The 12,176-nt window shown below is 46.2% G+C and overlaps 2 protein-coding genes across 4 annotated transcripts; one reads left to right on the top strand and one right to left on the bottom strand.

Annotated features, from left to right (window-relative positions):
- Positions 1 to 233: 233 nt before the first annotated feature.
- Positions 234 to 4,564, bottom strand: march5l (membrane-associated ring finger (C3HC4) 5, like). Of its 3 annotated transcripts, none has more exons than XM_046375789.1 (7): positions 4,409 to 4,564; positions 3,815 to 3,904; positions 3,386 to 3,588; positions 2,799 to 2,929; positions 2,536 to 2,707; positions 2,254 to 2,420; positions 234 to 1,719 (listed from the first exon to the last, which is right to left on the bottom strand). In XM_046375789.1, the coding sequence occupies exons 2-7, from the start codon at positions 3,841 to 3,843 to the stop codon at positions 1,555 to 1,557; spliced, it is 867 nt and encodes a 288-aa protein (XP_046231745.1). In that variant the 5' UTR covers positions 3,844 to 3,904; positions 4,409 to 4,564; the 3' UTR covers positions 234 to 1,554. The 3 variants fall into 3 exon arrangements, with proteins under 3 accessions (XP_046231745.1, XP_046231746.1, XP_046231747.1); XM_046375790.1 differs by lacking the exon at positions 4,409 to 4,564 and adding an exon at positions 4,084 to 4,301; XM_046375791.1 differs by lacking the exons at positions 3,815 to 3,904; positions 4,409 to 4,564 and having other exon boundaries at positions 3,386 to 3,599.
- A 760-nt stretch (positions 4,565 to 5,324) lies between these two features.
- actr1b (actin related protein 1B) lies at positions 5,325 to 11,741 on the top strand. The gene is made up of 11 exons (XM_046375363.1): positions 5,325 to 5,541; positions 6,663 to 6,727; positions 6,928 to 7,003; positions 7,695 to 7,820; positions 7,906 to 8,030; positions 8,209 to 8,425; positions 8,505 to 8,597; positions 8,692 to 8,866; positions 9,332 to 9,393; positions 9,576 to 9,616; positions 9,707 to 11,741. The coding sequence occupies exons 1-11, from the start codon at positions 5,494 to 5,496 to the stop codon at positions 9,807 to 9,809; spliced, it is 1,131 nt and encodes a 376-aa protein (XP_046231319.1). The 5' UTR covers positions 5,325 to 5,493; the 3' UTR covers positions 9,810 to 11,741.
- The last annotated feature ends 435 nt before the right edge of the window (positions 11,742 to 12,176 follow it).

Raw genomic sequence — 12,176 nt, 5'->3', positions numbered from 1 at the left:
TTGCAATAATCAGAAATTTACTCTAAAAAAGTAAGTCAGCTGTGGTGTTTGTGGGGAAAACTTCATTAGTTTTGTGATCAAAAATATATGTCCACATACTGACGTTGTATCAGAAGCAGTTTGTACCTAAATATCATCTGGCTCGTGGACCAAACAGGAAATCAGATGTTTTTTTACTTTGACTGGACATTGTTGTTTTCCGTTGCCACGGTGAGGGGTAAAAAAATGTCACATTTGCTTTAAAAACAGCTTTATTAAACAAAGACTTTAAATAAGAGCTCTAACATACACATAATGACTGCAAGGAAACTGTGCAATTGAAGTCCCAGTGTGTTCCTGTGTAAGACAACAAAACCTTGAAACCAGAACTGGGACCTTTATTTGTTGTTTTAGCTCCAACAATCAGGCATTAACCTCAGCCTATTTTCTTTTGCATGAATAGCTCCAAACCAATAATCATCTCAAAACTTTCATTTTAACGTTCCAAACAACTCAGCTATAGCTGTGCCACAACAGGAAGTGCAACAAGTGAAAATCACCCAATAACCACAACGGGCCGACACTGAAATGCGCCGAGTCTCCTGTTGGTACCGGAAGCTGTGGGAGCGGCTCACGTTCCACCTTCTGCATCCCCACAGCCTCCAGAGCTTCAGTCTGTAAGCAACTGAGGGTCACATTAAAAGAGGACGTGACATTGACTGTTGGTGTGTCAGCATGAAGTCAGTCAGATCAAAGTTCAGAGTACAGCAGGTCAACTGATTGTGTTTGCATTCAGCAGCAGCACCACACTTTTGTTAGTAAGGAAAAGCTGTGAGTTGGCCCCAAACAAAAATTCAATATCTAGAAGAAATTAGGTTTTTTTTTTATCCACTATGATACAAACTGGGTTAGATGTGTTGAGGAAAAGTGAAGTATTACTGGTCACCGGGAAATATCAGTGTGTTGTAGGAAAGAAGGTTCTAGTTCAGAGCTCGACACACACACTCTGAAGCTTGTTCTGGGATGGAAAAGCGCGTCACTTAAGGCACATACAACAAAGGAAGGAATCCACCGGGTTAAGGCTTAATAAGTGAGGAAGATGGGAATAATGATCCAGGTTATTCAGAGAACACCTGGATTGCCCCCCTGGTGGTTGGCTGCAGTACAGCACATAAAGTGGAAATGCATCAGCCATCTTCATATATGTCAATGGTGGCCACCAATATCTACTACAGTGTTAGTGCTACAAGTTAGTTAAGTGTGCAGTCTGAGATTTGGCTGCTTAGATGTGCTGCTTGAGGCAGCTGTTGGAGACTTCGTAGAATTACAAAATAAAAGCTTCTTCTGGCTGGAAACTTCTCAGGTTATTGGTAATTCCAATGAAGGCAGATGAAGCAACCTCCTTTTTAACAGACACATCCTCTCACACCCAAACACTTTCATCTACACTAGAACTCACCTCAGTTTAAAAGACCAAGATTTTGCATCTTGCTTTATGATAAAATACATTTTGCTTTTGTGTCTTCATCCTGCTGCAACAGTTGTTTTTCCCATTTTTAATCCAAGCCACTGAGACTATTCGTTCCCCGTGTCCTCTGTGTCCTCCTCTCCACCTTCGGTCTGTCCTCCTCCAGTTCTCTCCGGGTAGTTGAGGATGTGCCGGTTGGCCTGAATGAGGTACTGCTGCTGTTTGAAATACACCTTCAACACTCCCTTGATCAACACAAATGCGATGCCACCCTGTGGGGAAAGGGGAGGACAGGAGTGAGCTGTGCAATGTTTAAACAGAAAACAAGAGGACACAGACAGAAAGACTGTATCTAAGACTGTGTCTACTGTCATTTCCAGCTGCTCCTGGGGGATATCAAGGAGTCCCTTGGCCAGATGCCACTTTCAGTCCCTCCAGTGTGTTCTGGCTCTACCCTGAGGTCTCCTCCCAACCCTCCCAACCCTCTGAAGGGAGGCGCCCATGAGGATCCTGAACAGATTCTGAACCACCCTCTGACGTGAAGGAGCAGCAGTTCCACTCCGATCTCCCTCCAGGCCTCTGAGCTCCTCACTCAATCTGGAAGACCGAGCCTTTGTCCGCTTTTTTCTACGATCGCATTCTTTCACTGACTTCCCAGAACTTGTGACCATAGCTGGGGTTGGAAGATCCCAGATCAGCCTGCACTCTCTGTTACACACACTCTTAAATTACACAACTACCGAATACAGCAATTGTGCAGGTCAAGTATTTCCGTTGCAGACACACAGTACATGAGGCAGACTCACCAGGACAGTGCGCTGAAGATTGGAGGGCATCCGTCCAAACAACAGCCGCCCCACCAGACTGGCAATGGAGGGAAAGATGAGAGCTCCACACAGAGTCCTGGACACAGAGAGGTGATCTCCTCCACCGGCTCCGTCCACGGGGACACGGGGCAGGTAACCGCTGCTACCTGAGGTCACGTACAGCCGCACTCACTTCATCAGATCAAGTTTTAGTTTTGATGGTTGAGGTTCGAGTGAGGGGCTGGAGTCCTCACAAGGACAGAAGTATGTGTGTGTTTATACCTGGAAGGAGCTTCCTCTTGTAGGAGTATCTCTGCCACAGCCTCACGATATAATCCTCCCAGCGGATCATCTTTCCCAGGACCAGCACCACAGGAATGGTGGGCAGGCCGATCAGCAGGAACAGAGGATCGGCTCGCTCCATCACGGTCAGACCCTTCTTGTGTCCCACGACCTGCACAGGAACACAGAAAGAGCTGAAGGTCCGACACACTTCACACCAGCTGTACATTCTGTCTGTGCAGTATATCGTTAGCTCTGTGGACCTGCATGACGGTCACAGCTCCGTATGTGACAGCTGACCAGTACACAGTCCCGACCACCACCCCAACAGCGGCAAAGGGACTGGCCCGGGACAGGGCTCGGTCTACCTGCTGGAGGAAATACACCAATGGGCCTGAGAAGAAAAGAAGTCTGGTCAGGTTCAATATTTTTAATCTCAGCAGATCCCTGTTGAATGAATCCAGTAATAACTTCCAATAACAGGATTATCTTTTACTTATTATTTACACAATAGCTCAGAGGATAAAGAATAATTTGACCCCACAAACTGGCAGAGAGTTTATGTCACACAGATCCTCTCAAACTCCTGGATACAGAAACAGTAAACTAGAATTTATGAAGAGCAAAAAAAAAAAACAAAACTTAGATTAAAAGCTTTTATTTAGTTGGGGGTACTGACCAACCAGTGTCGACCTCTAACTCTTCCTGTGAGGTTGAACTGTGACTGTCACAGCTCTTTTCTCCTCACTCTGCCTCCTGTGTCCAGTTTTTACATCTTCAGCACCTGAAGGTTCTCTGGCCTTGTGATATGAGAGTCTGACTGAGCAGCTGGCTGTAAAGACTCACTCACCCATCTTGGGGAAGGTGATATGGTATTCAGTGCCACATTGTGGACAGCTGACTGCTCCTCCTCCGTTTCCTTTCTGCTTCTCGTCCAGCCAGCGCTGCAGACAGGCCTGGTGGATCCATTTAGTGCAGCCTTTACACCTGCAGGGGCTCACCCACTCTGCACTGCGGTCGTCTCGCTCGGTGGCAAAACACACCCAACAGTGTCTGAAGAGCATACACACAGAAACACTGGGTTATAATGCAAGAACTCTGATTATTTGTGTTAAAAAAACGCCATATGAGTCACATCCAGATAATCAGCCTCCTGCTCCTCAGTTTCATTTCTAGGCTGTGAGGCCCTCATCATGAGACAAAATCATGGCAAAATGAAACTGTGTGACAAGCCCAGTGTGACATGTTCTCAGGAGATTCTCAACAGATGTGTTCGTACTTCTCAGGCTGCTCCTCAGTTAGGGCCATGGTGCTGAACGGGCTCTGCTGTCCTGGACGTTATCATGTAGCCGTCAGACTGCCGCAGGACCTGAAATGAGCACAGGCTGGCTGAGTCAAACAACAGCAACACACAAGCATACACTTCAGCCAGGGTCGTGCTCGTTTATAGTCTAAACCGGTGATACTAATTTTGTCCTCGAGCATATTCTTCCAAGTCCAACGTTTGCGTCCGAATGTGACACGAGAGGACACTCGAGCATTACTTACCATAAACCAACAGTAAAAGGATTCTTGCGAAATTAAGTTAGCTGCCGATACAAACTAAAGGGCAGAAACTCGGCAGTCACATAAAGTCCCTTTAACCTACTTTTATGTACTTTGTTAACATGTTCACTTTAAACTCATGTCCACCTGCTCTGACCTCAAAGACAGAAAACATGCTAACGCTAAGGCACAAAGCTAGTTAACTTCAGCTAACCAGGTGTTACTTTTACTTTAAGCTAGTTAAGGACAACTAAGCTAAGTTACTATTCCTGAGCTCGTCACCTGTTAGAAAACCGTTCTGTGATACCGATATAACAACAACATCTACCTGAGAAGAAGAATATATCCAAATGTAATCTGTGTGGACCACTCAACCCGTATTTAGAGGCTTATTAGCTCATACGGTTCAGTTTCTGTTGGCAGGACGAGAGCGCAGGCTAGCAGCTTTCTGATTGGTCGGTGCCTGGGACAGTTTTCGCTACATTCACGGCATGTTGGAAACTATAACATCTGAGGTTCGGCGGTGAGAAACACTGTCAGCTCCCGGCGTGTGTAGATGACATTCACGCATATTTTTGTTTTCCAGCTTCGTTTGAGAATTTAGTAGAAAAGCACTGCAGACTATCTGGAAAATTCATTTATTGACAACTTGTGAACACTTCGAACAGCAGAGTCGTTGATTAAAAGCCTTTATTAATGACTTTACGAATTCGTAACATCGTAACATTACGAATTACGAATAAAGAGATTTATTAATAATTTGTTAATGATTGTTGATGGTACAGTTTTGGATAATAAAACCCTTTGTCTATTATCGTGTATGACAGCGGAATTGATAATTTATTAGAAATTGAGATACCCGTGAACACTGATTTAATGATTACTGCCTCATCATTACCAAAGAAAGGAAAAACACCATACAAAAGAAACTTTGACAGGCAATCCATCTTTTTATTAATAGCTCACCTCACACCTGATCTGTAAGGCTAACTTCCTAATGTATTAATTCTTATAACCTACAAAATATTTGACTGAAATAAACCAGAATAAACCAGACTGGGCATAATTCTCTCTGCAGCTTCCGCAGGTTTGACATAGGCGCTTTTCCTTTGACCGCAAACAAGTCAGAGACGCTTGGCTTTTCAGCTAGAGACTTTGATTGGTTATCGCTCCTGTCGGTCGAGGTGCTATTTAATATGATTGGCTGATTCTTCTGTCAGTCAAACCGACGCCGCGGTGATGTTGTTGTGGAAGGGAGGCGGTCCAGCCGTCAGCAGCAGCACAGAGGAGCGGCGGCGTCGCGGTGGCAGAGTGCACAGTGACTGGGCGTTATCTTTTACATGATTAAAACACTAAACCGGGAGGAATACACATACGAATCAATAGATACATATCTTCAATATCCAGTCCGTCATGGAGTCCTATGACATTTTAGCTAACCAGCCGGTTGTGATTGATAATGTAAGTATGATGATGTCATTCATCCACACCCAAACCGAGGCCGCTGGCTGGGAACGTTTGCTAATTGTTAGCTTAGTTAACTATTGTGTTATAGCTTACAATAAAGAGTTAACTACAACACGGTAATGTTATATGCGCTGTACCGACATTGCTTCACAGTGTTTCACCCAGGACTCTATTATCATTGCACTAGTTGCTAGTATAAGTGTGTCCCTTGATTTATAAAACCCAATGCAAGCGCTAGCTAAAGCTGTAGCTAGCTTACAGCACTAACCGGCTAGCCAAGCCTCGGTTTGTCATATCCTAAATGTTAGCTGTCTATGGTTCTGCAGCTGTATCATTACAAATCTGCACTGTATTCGTAATGCTAAATATCTAGCATAGCGGGTTGAGCTGTCAGTCACACTAAGCCATGAGGATAAAGAATATTTGTGTCTTAATATGTGGAAGAAACAGCAGTTCAGCTTTTTACACCAGCGCGTTAACCACACGGACGTTAGCTTTGCAGACGAATACAAACAGCACGTCGCTGATGCTGAGAGCGCCGAACAAGATATCAGCTGTTAGGTTAGACGTTTGTCATGTTCTGTTAACGTTACACGGAGTTTTTGTTCGTCCATGTATCAATATACAAAGCAGAGGCTGTGATTGTATCGTATCCCAACACGATACAGAACGAGTTACCGATGTGATAGCAGAAACTGCAGGTCTGTCTGTGGAGCTCCACCTTAACAGCTGTCTGTATTTGGTCAGCACACATCTAGAAATCACAACTATCACAGTTTGTGATTCTATCTAAATATATAAAGTTTGATATAAACGTTTGCAGTGTAAAAGTGGATGGGATTTATGATCTAGTCTCAGAAAGTGATGGGTCACAGAACTCAGTGTGTATAAGTTTGTTCCCTTCTCAGTTCAGGACAAAGTAGCTCTTGAGACAGACGGGATCTGGGACTCAGTGTTTCTGCTAGGCGGGTGACTGTCGGTGTCCTCGGGCCGTGTCTTATGACCCCCCTCGCTTTCAGACACATAGTGCTCAGAGATTAAAGCACTACTGCTCTGAGTTCAGCCATAATCTGTGTGATGTTGGGCCTAAGTCATCTCTTTTTTATGTTCTTCAGGGTTCAGGGGTTATCAAGGCTGGATTTGCGGGTGACCAGATCCCCAAATACTGCTTCCCCAACTAGTAAGTGTTCCTGGATCTCTCACAGCTCTCACATAACAAGGGTCATATTTACTGTTGCCTTAAGTTTAAAATGTATTAGTTTGAAAAGGTTCATTTCCTGTCATGTGACTTATTGTTTCAGTTCAGGTGTTTTTGTTGGCACAGTTCTGTTTTGTCTGCCTTATGTTTACTGTGTGTATGTGTGTGTGTGTGTGACACAGTGTGGGACGTCCCAAACATGTTCGTGTGATGGCAGGGGCTTTGGAGGGAGACCTCTTCATCGGACCCAAGGCAGAGGTAACACACACACTCTCACACTCTCACCCATCCTGCATTCCCCACATCAGTTGGAGTTGATGTTTCTGTATGAGGATTTAATAACCCTCACTCTGGCATCAGTCTCATGGCCACTTGTCGACAGCCTCACAGTCTTGTGGTTTATATCGTGCACAGATGCGTGTTCCCTAGCGAAGTTTAGTGAAATTACGGAACATTAAGAGCGATATGATTCCGGGAGAGGAGCACCGGTTTCACTGGTCTTAATGGGACTTGGAGCCAGTTTGATTTGTTCTTTACGGAGGGACGGGGTGGGTGTCAAACAGGTGAATCTGTCCCTGCCACGAGAGGCTGGACTCATGGTGGGACTGATGTCTGACTGACAGCTGATGTGCAGCGTTTGGATTACACCAAATCATTAGTTTGATATCTCAGAATGTCTGTTTTCATCAGATCACATGACCCTCTTCCACCACGTCTCCGTCAAGCCTTTGGGGGTGTCATGAGAGGGTTTTTCCATCGTGGCTCTTAAAACTGGTGCACACAGGCAACAGCTGTTGTACTTTACACGTTGTTTCATCATCGCTGCACTTTTTGAAGCATGTGACACGTCCCAGTCGACAGAGCTTTGTGGGGTAGGGAGGAAACACAGCCAGTGCTCATGAGGTTTAGGTTTCCACTTTCCTTAAGTCTCTGTCCCCCTGGTGGTCAGGAGCACAGGGGCCTGCTGTCAGTGCGGTACCCGATGGAGCACGGGATCGTGAAGGACTGGAACGACATGGAGAGGATCTGGCAGTACGTTTATTCCAAAGAGCAGCTGCAGACTTTCTCCGAGGAGGTGAGTTCCTATCATCATGGTGCACAGGGTTAAAGGTGTGGCACATGTGATCTCAGAGTGTCAGTAATCCTCTTCTGTTTGGCAGCATCCTGTGCTGCTGACTGAAGCTCCTCTCAACCCCAGTAAGAACAGGGAGAAGGCTGCAGAGGTTTTCTTTGAGACTTTCAATGTTCCTGCGCTTTTCATCTCCATGCAAGCTGTCCTGAGCTTGTAAGTACACCTGACTGACTGTAGGTGACTGTAGGATCTGGTTTGTTGAGACCAGCTCCTGCAGTTCACACAAACTGCTTCAGTTCATGAATGCATCGTGCCTGATTTCCTCTGTGTTGGTCACTAATGTTCCTCAGAGTCATTGGAACATTGCTGAGGACGTAAACATCTGTTTCAGGTACGCCACAGGTCGCACCACTGGTGTCGTGTTGGATTCAGGGGACGGCGTGACCCACGTTGTCCCCATCTACGAGGGCTTCGCCATCCCTCACTCCATCATGCGTGTGGACATCGCTGGACGAGACGTCTCGCGGTACCTCCGTCTGCTGCTGCGCAAGGAAGGCTACAACTTCAACACATCTGCCGAGTTCGAGGTCGTTCGCACGGTCAAAGAGGTACGGTGGGTGCTGGCACTCGGTTTGAAATATTAATACGTTTTACTCTGTCTAATCAAATGTGTTCTCACCTTTGCAGAGAGCCTGTTATCTGTCTCTGAACCCACAAAAGGACGAGACCTTAGAAACAGAGAAGGCTCAGTATGTTCTCCCTGACGGAAGCACTTTAAACGTGAGTCCAACACAAAGCTTTTTGGACAGATGTTCAGTGTTTCCACATGTTCTCCTCCTGACCACAAACCCTGAACCGGTGCCTCCTCTTTCAGATCGGCCCGGCCAGGTTCCGAGCTCCAGAGCTGCTCTTCAGACCCGACCTGATCGGAGACGAAAGCTCGGGGATCCACGAGGTCCTGGCTTACGCTATCCAGAAGTCTGACATGGACCTGCGACGCACGCTGTTCTCCACCATCGTGTTGTGTGGAGGGTCGACACTCATCAAAGGTTGGTGCTGCGTGGTCTGATACGCCCATGTGGACAGCAGGGCAGGCAGTTGAAGTCCATGTACCGTCTTAAACTTCAAACTTTTTTTGTCAGTATATTTTTTACATACGTCGAAATTCTTCTCTGCATTTAACCCAGCACTGATTGAACACACACACACACATGCAACGTGCAGTGAAACACACAGGAGCAGTGGGCTGCCATGTCAGGTGCCGGGCAGCAGCTGGGGGGGTTAGGTGGCAAGGACATGTCAGCCTTTGTTAGGGGGGCACAGCGCTGACTAATCGCTCCACTCTGGGAGGGAATCAAGCTGGTCACGAGCCACTTCTCCAACCTCTAGACCACAGCTGCCCCCTTCTTCATTGTGCTTTGACAAGATCCTTAACCTGCACATGTGTGATAATTCTGGAGTAAAAATGGTCTGATATTCAGACTCACCTGCTGATTCAATCTCTTTTCTTTCAGGCTTTGGGGAACGACTACTAACTGAAGTCAAGAAGCTGGCACCCAAAGACGTGAAGATCAAGGTGAGTCCAGGTTTACTGAGCTCAGCTGTGACTCGGCTGTCTCTTTACTGTTTCTCTTCTAAGCAGAATCAGAAATGTGAGATTTCAGACGTGACGGTTGAGGATCAAACACAACATGGTCCAGTGGACGTGAGGCGTTTAATGTCAGCTCTGTGAAAACCGGTTGCTTTTTTCCCCTACAGATTTCTGCTCCCCAGGAGAGACTCTACTCCACATGGATTGGGTAAGAGTTCACAGTAATTCACTTCTGACCGTCTCTGAGGAGGAAATATGTGATGAAATGTGTAATCCGACTGTCCCGTCGTCCCTGCAGCGGCTCCATCCTGGCATCGTTGGACACCTTCAAGAAGATGTGGGTGTCGAAGCGGGAATATGAAGAAGACAGAGCACGTGCCATCCACAGGAAGACCTTCTAGTCGGGGCGGCGTCCCACGATCGCCCCCAGAACTGCCCTCAAATGTCCCCCGTCATACTGTTGGACTCCTGCACCTGTCGTCCCCGGGTACCTCTGCATCGTCCTCTGTCAAAGCCCTGTCAGCCTCCTGCTTCACCCCCTCCACCCAGAGAAACTCACACATTGATGTGTGGTTGTCTCCATATTTACCTTCCGCTCCTCCTCCTCCTCCTCCTCCTGCTCCCCCCGCTCCTCCCCCTCCTCCCCCTCCTCCCCCCCCTCCTCCTGCTGTAGGGTGACAGCACCCTCCAAACGCTCGCACACAGAGGGCCGTCAGGGAGTCTGAGAGGGCAGCGATTCGCACTGTGGACTCTAACTACTTTAAATTTAGTCCACATCCAAGTATTGGTATTGCTCTCTTGCTGACAAAAGCCCTGAAAGGTGTAGAATATCATGAAATGTCAGTAAACCTGAATGTTTTTTGTTTTTTTTGCTACTGTTGAAGTTTCCATTCCAGACCGAAGATTTAGATTTTTATTTGATGTCCATTTTGTAGACTTGTTTTCTGTCTCTGACATGCATGAGCTCGTACAGAACGCAGGTCTGACGTACTGTAGTACTACACAGAGCTAGTGTCAGTCAGCAGATACACACTGTGTCGTAGATCGGGCCTAAACTGCGCAGTTAGCGGCTTAATTTATCACCCAGCTGATATTCTGTCACGGTTGCAGATGAAATGTTTCTACATGAACGTCACGTGTTTGTGTTGATGAGGAAAACCTTCAGTCAGCTTTTTGTGTCAGCTGACGGCATTAAAACGAAGTAGAACAACGCCTTGATTTTTTTTTTTTTTCTTCAGTCCGTCATTGGATTTCACATTTACAGCAGTCAGAATGCACATTAAAGGAGGAAGACGGTGTTTTTCAGCCTGGGTCTTATCATTATTGTGGTGGCGAATCAAGAAACGTAACCCGACGTAAAAAGCTAAAAGTTATATAAAGCTTCAGGAATCGTTTTCAACACCAGACTTAAGTTTAAATGAAGCAAAGCAGCATCAGCAGGAATAACAAACATGTTGAACAGAGTTTAGAGGTCAGAGGCGTTTGGGGGGCCAACGCTGTGGCTCTTTGGTCTTTTCCCGCCATGGAAGCTCATTTCTGCTGATCGTAACTCTTTTTGACGATGCTGTACGTAAGTTTCTCACCATGACGACTCCCATATTCTCCTGTGGTGTCATCACTTTGGTGGAAGTGGTCTTCCATATCCTCCCTGGAGGAGAAACTGTGTTGACCCCAGCTGTGATTCCTCTCGTTGGTCTTGATTTCTCGCTCTGTGGCGACATTTTTCCTCCTCCAGGCCGGTGTGGACAACTTGTATGTTTTGGCTTAAAACGTGCTGCTGGATTACAGTTTTTGAGTTTTGTGACCCAGCTTGAAAACCACTTGATTCCTTTAAATGTCTTCAAGCGTAACCCTGAGCTGATCTGATGAAACCGTAGCTGTCGAGGCCCACCTGTCTGTTAGCAGCTTCAGTCAGATGCACGTCAGTCGTGTGCAGTTCAGGTCTCCACGTGAAGCAGGACTCCGCTCTGCAGGAAGCCAACGTGGCTGATGATTAGTTTTTGTATTCTCCTCCTCCTCCTCCTCCTCCTCCTCTGTGTACTCGTAGAAGTCTGGATCTTATGATTTCCCTGCATCTCGCTGGCAGTGAAGGGGTCGTGTCCTCACCTGTGTCCGCCTTACTCCGCAGCGTCCACGCCGGAGCGTCCACATCGTCTGCTTTTGGATGTTTTTAACAGGTTGTAAGATGTCATCAGCCTTGTGTACAGTGGAATGCGTTTCAGAAACAACCGCCACAAAACCATAGGATAACAGACTAAAAATGTACAATACTGTTTATTCAAGTGTTTGCTTTTACTTTTCGTAAATTCAATATAATAAATAAGTTAATGGCTGCTCCTCGGGTGTGTCGGCTTTGATTTGCCAGCTTTTCGGGCGTGGATTGTATTTATTTATTTTTTTGCCAATTCATCCCAATCACCATTACCCCATAATGACAGAATGAGCACTTCTTTATAGACATTTTAACTTTTGTTAGTAATTAATTGGAAATGTTGTGTAGTCTGTCATTATGGATGCTGCAGACAGTTTTAACAGGTTTCCTTACAGTGTGAGAGGGAGGTTTGGTGTGACTGGACGCTACGGGATGATGGATAAGCACAAATAAATTTCACTCTCACATAAAGCTGGAACTAAAGTTTTTTTTTTGTTTGTTTTGTTTTCTGAAAGATAAACAACATCTGATGCAGTACGTTTGGTCACCACCAGATGTCAGCCTGACAGCATCGCTGCAGGTGAGGCGACTCAGGTGTGTCCAGTTTGTAAGAAAC

This window comes from Scatophagus argus, chromosome 20 (genome assembly GCF_020382885.2).
Source record: "Scatophagus argus isolate fScaArg1 chromosome 20, fScaArg1.pri, whole genome shotgun sequence".
NCBI classification, from domain to species: Eukaryota; Metazoa; Chordata; class Actinopteri; family Scatophagidae; genus Scatophagus; species Scatophagus argus.
Note: the sequence above shows the minus strand (reverse complement) of the source record. Positions and strands in the feature narration are given on the sequence as shown.

Excerpts from the sequence above, each read along its gene's own strand:
- actr1b (XM_046375363.1), top strand. The coding sequence starts at position 5,494 with ATGGAGTCCTATGACATTTTAGCTAACCAGCCGGTTGTGATTGATAAT. Across the intron at positions 5,542-6,662 it reads AGCCGGTTGTGATTGATAAT|GGTTCAGGGGTTATCAAGGC; the intron begins GTAAGTATGATG and ends TATGTTCTTCAG. Across the intron at positions 9,617-9,706 it reads CTCTACTCCACATGGATTGG|CGGCTCCATCCTGGCATCGT; the intron begins GTAAGAGTTCAC and ends TCGTCCCTGCAG.
- march5l (XM_046375789.1), bottom strand. The coding sequence starts at position 3,843 with ATGGCCCTAACTGAGGAGCAGCCTGAGAA. Across the intron at positions 3,589-3,814 it reads ACTGAGGAGCAGCCTGAGAA|ACACTGTTGGGTGTGTTTTG; the intron begins GTACGAACACAT and ends TATGCTCTTCAG. Across the intron at positions 2,708-2,798 it reads GAGCTGTGACCGTCATGCAG|GTCGTGGGACACAAGAAGGG; the intron begins GTCCACAGAGCT and ends GTTCCTGTGCAG.